Consider the following 13,509-nt stretch of genomic DNA (forward strand, 5'->3'; position numbering starts at 1 on the left):
CAAGACTAAATGAGTGCACAGACCTGGACGTGCGGCGAGCTGAGGAGGCTGTGGAGCTCTCGAGCTTCAGCCGAGGGACGGTGGACCTTCTGTACTGCAGCCATGATCTGATGGACAGACAGAAAGACAGACAGGAGTACAGATGCCACCACTCGCTCTAAAGACAGTATAAGAGATTTGAACTGTCAGGCTGTTTTCCTGAAACTGGCTGCAGGGACATCGGTGTGACTTATAATCAGCAGGTGAAGCTGGTTTGCTTTTAAAAGCAGGAGGAACGTCCGGGCCGGCTTCTCAGAGGAGAAAACTGCAGTATTTACATTCAAGCATATAGGTGTAGATCTGGGACATGTCCCTACTGATGTCAGGGCGGGGCCAACTTGTCCCTACAGATATTTTTACAGATCTAGGCGTTTAAACTCCACACAGTGTTACTCATAAGCTGCCAGGTTTGTGTGTTTTCTGCACAAAGTGGGCTCTATATTGATGAAGAGATACGGGGGGAGACCTGACCTGATGATCTGGCAACCTCGCTGTACTACGCTTGTTTGTGAATGTCATGCATCACCTGATCAGCGGACAGGTGAGCTCTGACGTCACAGTGGAATACCTGACTTTAAGGTCATGAGCTGATTAAAAACTAAATACAAGTGGAAGTTTCTGAGATGTTTGAAAGGTAATGTTGATGTTTGAGAACCATTTTATTAGCCGCAGGAAGCTTTGAGTTACAGAGAAGCACACATGCTGCATTAGCTACAGGTTATTCTCCATTTACTTTCTTGAAAAATGTATTGTGAAACTCTATCCTACGTACATTTGTAATTATTAATTTTAGTCTCAGATTTTTATGAATAACAAATAAAATATATATGCTATCTGTGCACATGGAAGAGAAAATGAGTTGTAGAGCACACACACAGAACTGTGCACATTACCCACCCGACAAAAGAAGTCCCTACAAAGTTAAAACCAAATCTACGCCCTCGCGTTTAAGACAAAGACTTTGTGTTCGAGTCGCTGATCCGCGGTGTTGTTCGGCTACATCCTGAGACATTTCTGAAGTCGCGTTTGCTGCATTGCCCTTCTTTCTCTCCTACTGATGGAAAATGACGACATTTGAACAAGAAATGCTGGACATCAGTGTGTGGCTCGTATTTCCACTGTTAGGTCATTGTGTTTTTATATTGTTAGAATAAATTAAAGAGAAAGAGCAGCTTAACCACAGCGGGGTGTATCATGACGCCCCCAGTGAACACAGACTGAACAGCGCCTCACATTTAAGAGTTACAACATTTAATCTAACTGACAGCTTCTGAACACATGGGTAGAATATGGTGAGAGGAGAGTGATGCTAATCCTAGTGTGCACAAGATACATTAGCAAGTCTGCTAACCTTATCTAATGTGTGTGTGTGTGTGTGTGCTTTAACCTCATGTGAGAGTCCTGAGGCATAAGGCAGAAAGGGGCTGGGTGTCAACCTCTGGAACTGCAACAGGCGCTCGTGCATCTGCAGAGACAAAACAGGAAATGACGCCATTGCTCGACAGCTTCGTGGTGCGCGTGCAGGGCTGTCGAGCCGGGCCGTACCTTCAGCAGAGCGCGCAGCCACGGTGCACTCAGCAGTTCCTGCAGGAGCTGAGCGCCGCTAATGTTTCTGCGGACAGCGAGACCGACGTCCTCCATCACACTGGACAGCACTTCACTTAAACCTGCACACACACACACACACACACACACACACACACACACACACAGAGAAACAACACAATGAAAAATGCAGAAAGAAATTGGCTTTACAGATGGATGTCGGTCCAACACTCGAGCAGCGATGTGTCAGGAAGCAATATTTCTGGTAACGATCAACGTTAATGTGTCACACAAACCAGTATTTGGGGGAAATTCATGCAGAATATTTTCAAAAACCATGAAAATATCAGGGTCAAAACTTTCGTGATCTCATGAATTTCCACTTTTTAGCTCAGTTTTTAGCCATCAGTCAGTCAGTCAGGTGGTCGGTCACACACTCTGGTCTCAACAACTACTGGATGGACTGCCGTGAAACGTTCATGCTCCTCAGAGGATGAGTGACTCTGGTGATCCCCTGACTTTTCATCCAGACCCAGAAACAGTTCAGACTGTCCCCTTGTCCTCTTCAGCTAATCACAGGATGCCTCTAAAACCAAAGACTGAATTCCCGACTTTATTTTAAGTTTTGCAAACACAACATGCTAACACGCTGAATATGTTTTATTTTCCTCAGGTCACCCCACTAACAGTAATGATCTAAGAACAGCTGCAAGTTGCATTTTTTTGTTTTCTGGAGTGTAATGAGCACGGCTGGAGGCTTTTCTTCGCTTCCCTACGGGGCAGCGAAGGATTAAGATTTAATCAAACTGTGCCGTCTCAAGGTTATTTCCTCAGATGTGTCTCAGAAAATGTTTGCAGGGTTGTCGTGTCGTGCATGATGTCAGGTGAACTCATAGATGAACAGTGAGATTCTACGCAGATAAAGGGGAGCAATTCATGTAATATAAATGTAGGTGTATCAAATATGATAAACGCTGCCACAAAGAAGTGAAAGACGTAAGAAGCCGAAGCCTCACAATGTTAAACACCAGATTCCAATATATTAAATATTGTAATATCACCGCGGATGTTTGAGGCTGGAGGTTTCTCCTGAGCAGACGTGTTTGGGATTAACACGAGGAGCCCCCCCCCCGCAGAGAGACACTAATAAATTAAATGGAAATCAAGCCCAGGTCCGGATTTAGACTCGAGTTCAGGGTTAAGACTTAACTCAAGTAAGACAGAAAACAATGAACGCAGTCAGTGAAGGTCAGATATATGATGTGTGTGTGTGTGTGTGTGTGTGTGTGTGTGTTTCTCACCATCCTCCATGGCTTGTCTCATGGTGACTGTCCAGACTCGCCACAGAGGAAAAAAGACTTATTCCACTGAAAATAGAAATAAAAAACAGCTCTGAGGCAACGGTCTCATAACCTGACACACTGAACGACATTTAAAAACCTTTTATTAAATAATACCAATGTCATCACTTACTATTACTCAACTACAAAATATGTTCATGTAAAGATCTCCCGGCAGAAAGTGTGAAACGCGGCGGTGTTACGTTTGTTACCATCATCATGCTTTCATACAGCGCCTTCAAAACAAGGGGCCGCACTTCACCTCGGGTTAGCAGCTGCTGTAAGCCACTCGCAGGTGACACAGGAAGCGAGCGCTTGTTAGAACTCAGATTAGCTAACGTTTGCCTGTTTTCTCTTTCTGAAAAGCGTGTGTGTGAGTTACACCTGCATATTAAATGTTCTTACACCTGACTGCAGTGACGGGCAGGAAAGTAAGATGTGCAAACACAAACTTTTGCTTTTCCATTCCAGCATTTTCCTCTCCGTGTTTGCTTCACTGACGGGCGTGTTAGCCATCTGAGTTTACCCTCCACCCTCCACCCTCCACCCTCCTCCCTCCCAAAATGGGGCTTTTCTGGCTCATAATGTCAGCGTTTCTCTTAAAGCTGTAATATGGATCATATTTTCACCTCATTAAATTGACTACACGTTGACTGACTGAAGTGTCGCTGATAATCCCTCACTGAACAGACACACTGTGATGTGTGGGTGGGTCTGTCAGCTGTGATGGAGGTTTACAGCAGACAGTTGGGGTCATAATTTAACAGCTTTGTTTCCTCTCTGCTCGTGTTTCTCGTCTGACTTGTTTCTGGTGACGTCACCGTGTCCCCAGATCTCGGTGATGTTATCGTAAGTGACAGGAGCAGTGACCGAGAGTACGACAACACGTTTTAAGAAACCGTAATTATTCTTCAGTGTGGAATGTGCTGTGCATGAACTGGTTTTATTCCTGTTTAAGTGAAGAAGACGTGTGAGAGCGAGGCCCACTGTACCGCTCTGCGGCTGTGGATGCTGGTGCTGAAGCCGGCTGATTCTTTGAGGCTACTTGGTTAAACCTGTAATAACGATGTTTTCGGCAACTTTGGGAAACAGAAACAAGCTGCGAACACAACACTGACATATCGTCTGCTTCTAAAGTTCATTTGATGAACTTGTGATCAAACAGCTGCTCGTTTCCACCTCCAGCAGCTGCAGAGTCACGTGACGCTTCATCAGGAGGCGTGTCAGAGTCACGTGACGCTTCATCAGGAGGCGTGTCAGAGTCACACGACGCTTCATCAGGAGGCGTGTCAGAGTCACACGATGCTTCATCAGGAGGCGTGTCAGAGTCACGTGACGCTTCGTCAGGAGGCGTGTCAGAGTCACATGACGCTTCATCAGGAGGCGTGTCTGTGTCTCCTGATGGACGTCAGTCCGGTCTTCTCTCTGTCAGCTCTGTGTTTGGTCTCCAGCAGCTGCTGAGGGAAACATCTGGCTCTTTAGCTGCTAGATGCTCCGCTACGTCCAGCAGCTGCTCTCTGACTGCGTCTGGCTGCTGTTTGCTGCTGAGCCGCTCGTGTTCAGCGGCTTCGTCAGAGCTTGTTTGATGGAAACAGCTGCTGCTGCTGCTGGAACAACTGGGACTGAATCAGACAGGAAACGTGCTGCAAAACCAAAGCGAGGAGCTAAAAGAGGCTAAAAAGCTCCGTAAAGCTGAGGGAAACATCAGAGTTGGGTAATGCTTCTCTGTGGGTTCATGATTATGAGTGAAACCTCATCTTTTGATCCATTGTTAATATGAATTACGGATTACTGCAGCTTTAAGTCTAAAAATACTCCGTGAACTGCGGCTTTCTTGATATCATGTATTTTATTACTTTTAGATTAAAACTGTTATCTAACATATTCACATTATTCTGCCGATCATCTCCAAGTCCTGTGTCCCATTCCCCACAACAGCAGCACACAGAGAAAAAGCTCAGTGTTTGAAAGACATCCCGTGTCCTTTGGTGCGTCCTCTCACAGCAGCAGGTTACCGAACGTGGGCTAATTTCAGGTTACGTCTCCTCTTTAGCTTCTTATCTCGGCTCAGCTTCCGTTTCCACTCGCACTGTCCAGGAAGAGCTTCCGTTAATGCACCTGAAAGGCATCGAAAGTCAGCTGAGCACATCTCGCAGCCTCGCAGAGCCTCTGCACAAACTCAGACACTGTTTCTCACTGATGCTGTGGTGAAAATGGGGAAGAGGTTCAGGTTCAGCCCTGAACCCTTCCACATTTCAAAGTTTACTTTTAGTTTTGAAGTTTTTGTAATTTCCCGGCGTGTTTCACCAGCGTTCCTGATTATTCACGTTTTCCCCTCAGTTTAGTTTCTCAGATGAGACAAAATGCTCCAATATTCATGAACAGTTGTGTTTGTGGACATTTGTGAAATCGCCCTCCAAAGCTTACTCAGAACGCTTCAGCTGCAGAAACAAAACGCTGCACCGCAGCTGAGACCTGAGAGCAAAACTGATCGAAACTCAGTCTGCTAAAGTTTTCCATGTTGTTCAACAAAGCTGCAGCTCAACGCAGCAAAACAACGTTTCAAAGGTTCAGACGGAGAATTTAAGCTAATTTTTCATGACATGAAAAGTTTGCTCTGCGTGAGCGGAAATGTCTTAAATGAACTGAAAGGTTGATTTTCTTGAAAGTGCACAGACTGAAGTGAGGGCAGGCTGTGCAGACAGGTGAGCACAACAACAAACTCACCGTGCACAGAGCCAGCGTGTGTGTGTGTGTGTGTGTGTGAGTGAGTGTGTGCGTGTGTGCGGTGTTAACGTGTTTGTGGGCTGCAGCTGCTGTGGTGTTTACATTGTTTTTATATCGATAAGTCCATCCATCCATCCATTTTCTACCGCTTGGTCCCGTTAGGGGTCGCGGGTGACTGGAGCCTATCCCAGTGACTTTGGGCCTTAGGCAGGGTACACCCTGGACAGTGGCCAACTCGTCGCAGGGCTAACACAGACACAGACAAGGACAGACAACCATTCACTCTCACATTCATTCAATACGGGCAATTTAGAGTTATCAATTAACCTACACATGCATGTCTTTGGACGGTGGGAGGAAGCCGGAGAACCCGGAGAGAACCCGAGAACCCGGAGAGAACCCGAGAACCCGGAGAGAACCCACGGTAACACGGGGGAGGACATGCAGACTCCACCCAGAGAGATTGTGTGATGTTGGTCTGGTCCGGGAATCGATCCCACGAACCCACGATCTCCTTATTGGGAGGCAGGAGCTTTAGCCGCTCTGCCACCGTGCACCGTATCGATAAGTCATGATTCCTTATTCTGTTAATTCTGCGAGGAGTGGCAGGTTGTTGAATGTGTGTAGCTTGACGTTGCTCAGCCGCCGTGTCGCAGCCTTTCTGTTGAACTGTGTGAGTTTTGTCCTCTTTCCTGGTTAATCCTGGCAGGGCTACGCTGAGGAGGCAGCTGTATATTTATTATTGATTTTGGGAATTTATAATCGGTTTGGACACAACAGGACAAAATCACTGCATCACAGAGACAGCTGCAGTAGTGCAGAGTGACATCACTCGGCGTTGTGTTGTTCCACAAGTGCAAATGTTGGATGGGTCGCCACGACGATATATTGTAATAACTCTGCTGATCCTCTGACTTTCCATCTAGCGCCACCATCAGGTCGACATGTTAACGTGTCCGACACTTTGGTTTCTGACCTGCAGAACTGATGGCGCTCCCATCAGCCTCAGCTGCACTTGTTGTTGCTGTGTTTGTGCTAATTAGCAATTGCTAGCATGCTAACATGCTAAACTAAGATGGTGAACGTGGTGAACATAACAACATGTTAGCATTGTGACTGTGAGAATGTTAGCATGCTGACGTTAGCACTTAGCCTCTCAGAGCTGCTAGCGTGGCTGTAGCCTCACGTAGCATCACAACTCTTTCAAGTAGAACTCTTGGTCAGAATAACAGCTCACACACACACACACACACACAGTCAAACCACCTGAGTAAAATAAGACCAGCTTACCTCCTCTTCGTCCTCCTCTTCCTCTGGTCCAGTTTGATGTCTCAGTGTGTGAACTCAGCAGCAGCCAGTGGTGACTGACAGGGATGTGATTCTACAACCAAACCAACATGGACACTAATCCTCTCTAACCCGACTTAATCCCCCCTCTCTCCTGCCCCCCCTTCTCTGCTTGTCTTTGCTTTCTTCTGGGATTTAATAAAATCTTTTTCTGTCCCAGCCTGCCGCCTTCCTGTCAGTCCATCTGTCTCTCTGGTGCGTCTCTGCGTCTCTTCACCTTCTCACCCTTTCATTGTGTAGCTTCCTCATTCGATCATTTTCTCGCTCTGTCACTCACTTTAAATACTTCAGCAGATCACAAAGCTTCTTAACTCTTTGCTGCTTTTAGCCGCACACACACACACGCACACGCACACGCACACACACACACACACGCACACACACGGCAGGTCAGACATGCTCAGCAGCAGGCAACACAGTGTTAACACACAAACACACAACAACTGTGGCTGTGATGCATTAAATCCTGCTGCAACATCTGGGTCTTCAAGAGGCCGGCCGTTATCAGCTGCACGTGTGTGTGTGTGTGTGTGTGTGTGTGTGTGTGTGTGTGTGTGTGTGTGTGTGTGTCGGGGTTATCACAGGGTAATGGTCGTTTTCACGGGGTAATGGTCAGTGGTTTACCTCCTCGGAGATCAACACTGATCCTTCAGAAAGAGAGACTGCGAGAGCCCATAGAAACAGGCAGATAGAAGAAAACATGGCTGCCACAAGAGGAGCCTTGTTTTCATGCTGCCAGTCTCACATCACGGAGCAGCTGCGTAACACAGCTGAATAATAATAATAATAATAATAAAACTTTATTTATAGAGCACTTATCAAAACAAAGTACAAAGTGCTTCACAACAAGAAAAATAAAATAACACAGTGAATGACGAAATATAAAGAAATAAAACACATGAAATACAGAAAAGCAATAAAATAAACAGTAAAATAAACAGCCAGTTCAGGTAAAATCAGGGTCTGCTTTCAGATAAAAATGTGTTTTGAGACGAGATTTAAACGAAGACACTGACTCAGACAACCTAATTTCTTAATAAAACACAACTTTATTGTCCACCAGGGTGGAAACAATCTTCAGCTCATCGGACCACGTGTCACACACAGGAGGCACAACAGTACACCTTTGCATCTGTTTGTGTCCGTGTTGGTGTTTGGATCCTTCTTTCATGTTGTTTTTACGTTTGAGTTTCTTTATTTATGGTATTTATTTCTTGTGCTTCGGTCATCAGCGACGAGGATGGGACTGTCAGTACCATATTTTTATGGGTGATTAAGTTGCATCTTGAACCTCGAATGCATGTATATATAAGAACAGATAAAAGTAACAGAACAGCATCCAAACACAGGACACTGTGGATGCTGAAAACAGCATTAAAAAATGAAGACAAAATATTTAAATACTGTTTTTTAATGTATTTTGCATACATAGTATCTGTAGTCAGTAGATTTCATAAAGGTGTGAATTCTCTGATGGTTCATTTTAGTCAGTGCATGCAAAACTCCTGAGACAAGCAGAAACATCAGGTGAAGCTGTGTATTAAAGGTTTGTTGCTCACAAAATGCAGAAGTTACAAATATAATGTAATGAAACCTGCAGTGTGTAAAGCTCAATCTGATTTCTGTTTTAGAATAAAATAAATGATTCTTTTTAAGATGAAGACCTAATATGTTTAAAATATTGTGTATGTGTTTACTTTGGTAACACTTTATTCAGATAGTCGGCCTGCAGAGAGTTTATACAGTGTTTGTAACATTTCAACTGTTTCGCTTTGTTCAACATATTATCTATATATATCTATATATATATATACATACAGTATATATAGATATATATATATATCTATATATATATATATACAGTATATATGTGACAGTTCATGAACAAACCCTGGCCGACATGGTTTTGTGCCTGAACCTAAACAAACCTAGAAAACGGTTTTATTTGTGTTACAGATACTCTGGAAACTATCTGTAGGCGGACTATCCACAGAAAGTATTTATTCTGCACAAATAGTATTTTAAGATTCCCAACTCTTCAGATTTCATAAAGGTGTAAAAACACATTCAGTCAGTGTGAGTTGCTGTGTTCAGCACAGTATTATGTAGACGCATTGTGCATTATTTTATATCTTATTCACTTTTATTATTTGTTTTTACTGTAAAGCAGGTTGTAACTTTGTTTTTGAAAGGTGCTGTATGAATAAAGTTATTATTATAATTATTCATGATGAGAAAAGTGACTATGTATTACTGATCACTGTGTTGCCTCTGTACATGTGTATTAAAGGCTACAGACACTGAAAAGGAAAGAAGTTTCCTGTATTTGTAAAATTAATAACGAATAACGTTCACAAAATACAGAAAATATAAATATTACGTAAAGTCATCTGCAGGTATGAAGCTTCAGTCTGGCCTCTATTGTAGAATAAAATAAATTAGTCATTGTAAGATAATGAGTGATAAACAGTGTGGACATTGCATTTGCTTATGACAGAGACGATAAAGACTGAAGATAAAACAGGTCATTTTTGTATCACATGAAGCAAAACAAGAATTCTACTGCGGATTTTGGTCAGTTTGAATCCGTACAGTAGAGGATTCATAACTGGAGGAACAAAGAGAACAGCTATAGCAACAAAGTTTTGAAAGCTTTGAGGTAATTCTTTCGAGGCATATCGCATGTGCATCAAATCAGACACCACGATGACGAAGAACGTGACTAAAGAGATCAACTGGGGCAAAGATGTCTGCACAAACTTCGCCCTGTCCTCTTTGGACTGCACGCACGTTTTCACAAGATATATGTAAGTCCAAACAATAAAGAACCAATGACAAATATAAATAGATAGTGTCGTGAATGCAAATGCATTATTTACAAAAGTGTCCATGTTGGGGCAAGCCAGTTTAACGATGAGCCAGTTAACACAGAAGAGCCTCTGAATGTCTGCGCCACAGAACGTCAGTCTGACTGTCAGCAGGATGTTAATGGAGAAAATGCAGAAAGGCGTCAACCAAGAGAGAAACACCAGCTGAGCGAGCCTCTTCCTCGTCATCACAGAGTGGTACCGCAGGGGCCGGCATATGGCCAGATACCGGTCATAAGCCATAACTGCCAGAATAGAAGTGTCACTGCAAACGAACGAATACATTACAAACGCCTGGCAGAGACAACCCCCGTACGAGACGGCCTGAGAAGACGACAGGAGGTCGACGAGGAACTTTGGGTAGAAACCTGCCGTCCCATAAAGTCCATTGATGCAAGAAACACATATCAAAATGTACATGGGCTCGTGGAACTTTTCGTCTAAGACAATGGTCATGACGAGCGAGACATTAAGGAACAGAATCACACAGTAACACAGCAAAGTGAGAGAAAAGATAGTGCCTCTGTGATGCAGCGTCTCACTGAATGCAGAGAGAGTGAAAACTCTCACCGCAGAAACATTATAAACCTGATCCATCAGATGCTGCTACTCAAGTTCATTTCAAACATCCAGGAGAGGTAAAGAGGCCCCTTTCCGGAGAACGGCAGCTGCATCTCTGCAGCAGTCTGTTCTCCGTCAGCACCGTGTGTTGATATCTCTGAGTGAAACAACACAAGCACTGGGAATTCGGATCACATGTTTGTTTGTTGCCACTATGACAACAGTAAGTTCATCAGATGAATCCTCAGCGGTCCCATGTCGATGGGACACTCAGCCTTATAGAAAATATTGATAATGCAACATGAACATTTTTTACATTAATGGGTTTTAGTTAAACTCCTGTTATTATTTTATGTCTTTCTTCTGTTTGTGGAATAATCATCCTCTAAGTTTTCAAACTACAGTTCCCATATTTTGGGGGCCGTAAACAGGAAGTTGTCATGTCCTGTTCTGCTTCTTAGTTTTGGTTTCATGTTTTCTATCCATGTTTCCTGTTTTATTTTGTAATACTCACTTCTCATGTATTTTGTACTTTACTTCCTCTTTGTTTAGACTTAGATTTGACTGAGTTATGACTCAGCTGCTGACAGTGTTGGTGAGCCGTCAAATCAGCAGCCAAACTACAGTAACTAACTTCCTGTTGCTTTTACAACACTGCCGGCATCCGTCCCTTTCACCTCTCTTTGCTTCGCGACTCTCCCTGCCGCCTTACTCCCCCCACAGTTTGAAAACCTCTGCTCTAAATTAAACGACAGTGCGTTGTTTGTAGTCGTGCTCCAGGACGACACCCGTGCTTTCTGATCTGATGCCCCTGTTGGCAGGACGACATTGTTTGTCAGAACAAATCCCCATTGCACAAATAAAAGCCTTTTTCAATCTGACACTGCTATGGTTAAGGTTTGTTTAGGTTTAGGCACAAAAACAACCGTAGGGTTATGGTAAAGGGAAAGATCACGGTTAATAAGTACTTGGTTAAGGTTAGGGAGCCATTGTGGTTTGGCTTTAAAGTTGTACTTCGTTACAGGGCTAAATAAAACACTGGCCTCCGCAATGTGCGACCAATAGAAGTCAGAGATTCACAGGAGGTGGAAGTTATTTACTGTCGAGAAGAATATCGGAGAAGTTAAAGCTTTTTGACCCCTAGTAGTGCCATGGAGGAGTTTTTTAAAGAGTGTGCACAGTCCTGCCAATGGTCCCACGCTCTTCCACTGGTCTGCAGGAGGCTGGGAGTAACACAGGTTTCAAAATGCCCAAAACAATCAGTTTAGCAAATGTTTCGTGAGGAAAGAAATGCATTCAGCATGTTCAAACAGTATTTTTCAGTTTTCCAAGAGAAACGACTTTAAGGCTGAGGACAAACGGTTAACCGCCCCGTCTCCGTTCAATAACAGCACACAGCTGCTTCCCCGAGCTTTTCTCCGGGACTTTCTGCGACTGTCTCCCACGCAGTGAGTAAAACCACATTATCAGCTGAATCTGTCAAAAACAACTTTGCCTCCAGAAACGGCAGGAAACAGATTCTGAGGAGAAAGTGGGACGTTGAGGTGGTTTGTAAAAGGAAGAGATGAGAAGAGTAAAAGTCTAAATTTAAGTTGTTTATTTTTGCACATCTGTACATAGTTTTAAAAAATATATTTATTCAGCTTTATGTTTTATTCTTGAACCATTATTGTTGTTACAGCTTCCTCTGTTCATTCTATGCCATTATTTAATTTATTTTATATTGTCAGTTTTTTACATTTGCATTTATTTGTTATTATTATTATTATTATTATTATTATTTATTTGATTTTAATTGTAGCTGATTGTTGTTCTGCACTTTTGCATTTTGCACATTTTTTAAACCAAAAGCAATTAAAGTGGTTAACTTGTTTCCAGCGAATGCGTTGTCTTCTGGTTAATTTGTTACTAATAATGTATTTCTTGTAATACAAGAAAACAATATAATAAGTGAATAAAATAATCAGAATAAATTCAAGTAACCAGTCGTAATCAAAAGCCTGGCTGAAGAGGCAGGTTTCAGTTTTTCACTTCCAGCTGTTGCAGCTGCTCGGGCCACTGCCAGGATCCCCTGTCGGGACTACGAGCCTTTATCAGCGATCGTTCAGATGAGCTCACTTTCAGTTTGACCTCCAAATACAGTGGAGTCTGAATATCAGCCTGTAAAGAATCTGGTTCATTCACAATCTGTCGGATCAGTTGTTAAGTCCCTCGATGGGGTCAGTTATTATAACCAAGAGAAACCATGGATTAACATTATAAGTTCTAATAATAAACTGGAATGATCCTGAGTGATTTAAAACAAATGGTGGCACCAACAAAGGCCTTTGAATGCACAGACAACACTGTGAGTTCATCAACGTTTGTCTGTCTCAGGAGCCAATACGTGCCTCATCATCGTCGTCTGGGTTACCAAATATATCTGTAACTTATCATTTTATGATACACAGTATCATCCCCTTCGAAAATAATTCATGCCACTTCACTGATATACGTTTCAATGCACCCACTGCAACACAAACCAAGTAGTTAATGGTTTCATGGTGGCAAAAGAATAGTTTGTCCTTCATCTGATTTATCACAGGAAATTCAAAAATTCTTTTGTGCAGCGGTGGAAAGTAACTAAGGACATTTACTAAAGTACCGCACTGAAGTTTGAGGTACTTGTACTTTACTTGAGTATTTCAGTTTTATGCTGCTTTCTACTTCTGCTCCGCTACGTCTCAGAGGGAAATGTTGTACTTATTATTCCACTACGTTTATTTGCTAACTTTAGTTACTTTTACAGATTCAGATTATTAATATAAAATATAATCAAAAATAATTATGATGTCTTTTCATATATTAAGCTACCCAGCAGTATATAAAGTAGTTAGAATTAGCCCCACTGTTACCAGCTGCAACATTAAAACGATGCTTAAGCATTAATGCATCACTAAGTTTAATGCATTAATATAATCATTTTCATTTGTAGGAGAGCGAGTATGTCATTGCAGATTAAAGGCACCTATCAGATTTCTGAGTTGTTCAACAACACTAACCACAAAAAGCCTGATTCTTTTCAAAATAAAGGCAGTGACATT

At 42.8% G+C, this 13,509-nt stretch overlaps 2 protein-coding genes across 13 annotated transcripts in view; both read right to left on the bottom strand.

Moving 5' to 3' along the window:
• LOC122885134 (MAGUK p55 subfamily member 4-like) overlaps positions 1–7,264 on the bottom strand; it is a 31,410-nt gene extending 24,146 nt beyond the window's left edge. For 2 of the 12 annotated variants that reach the window (XR_006380058.1, XM_044215838.1), the window contains exons 1-5: positions 6,942–7,251; positions 2,886–2,951; positions 1,585–1,706; positions 1,427–1,504; positions 24–107 (exon numbers count right to left, since the gene is read on the bottom strand). Coding sequence is in view for 4 of the 12 variants with exons in the window: in XM_044215838.1 (XP_044071773.1) it covers positions 24–107; positions 1,427–1,504; positions 1,585–1,706; positions 2,886–2,907 (306 nt within the window). In the remaining 8 variants the exon portion in view is untranslated. Of the gene's footprint in view, positions 1–23; positions 108–1,426; positions 1,505–1,584; positions 1,707–2,885; positions 2,952–6,941 lie in introns of all 12 variants that reach the window. The other 10 variants (XR_006380054.1, XR_006380053.1, XR_006380056.1 and 7 more) reach the window with 10 other exon arrangements.
• A 1,129-nt stretch (positions 7,265–8,393) lies between these two features.
• LOC122885153 (olfactory receptor 52D1-like) lies at positions 8,394–10,515 on the bottom strand. The gene has a single exon (XM_044215872.1). The coding sequence runs from the start codon at positions 10,460–10,462 to the stop codon at positions 9,524–9,526; it is 939 nt and encodes a 312-aa protein (XP_044071807.1). The 5' UTR covers positions 10,463–10,515; the 3' UTR covers positions 8,394–9,523.
• Positions 10,516–13,509: the final 2,994 nt, after the last annotated feature.

The sequence above is a fragment of the Siniperca chuatsi genome, linkage group LG12 (assembly GCF_020085105.1).
Source record: "Siniperca chuatsi isolate FFG_IHB_CAS linkage group LG12, ASM2008510v1, whole genome shotgun sequence".
Taxonomy (NCBI): Eukaryota; Metazoa; Chordata; class Actinopteri; order Centrarchiformes; family Sinipercidae; genus Siniperca; species Siniperca chuatsi.

Bases quoted from the DNA above. Each gene is read 5' to 3' on its own strand.
- LOC122885153 (XM_044215872.1), bottom strand. From the start codon at position 10,462: ATGGATCAGGTTTATAATGTTTCTGCGGTGAGAGTTTTCACTCTCTCT.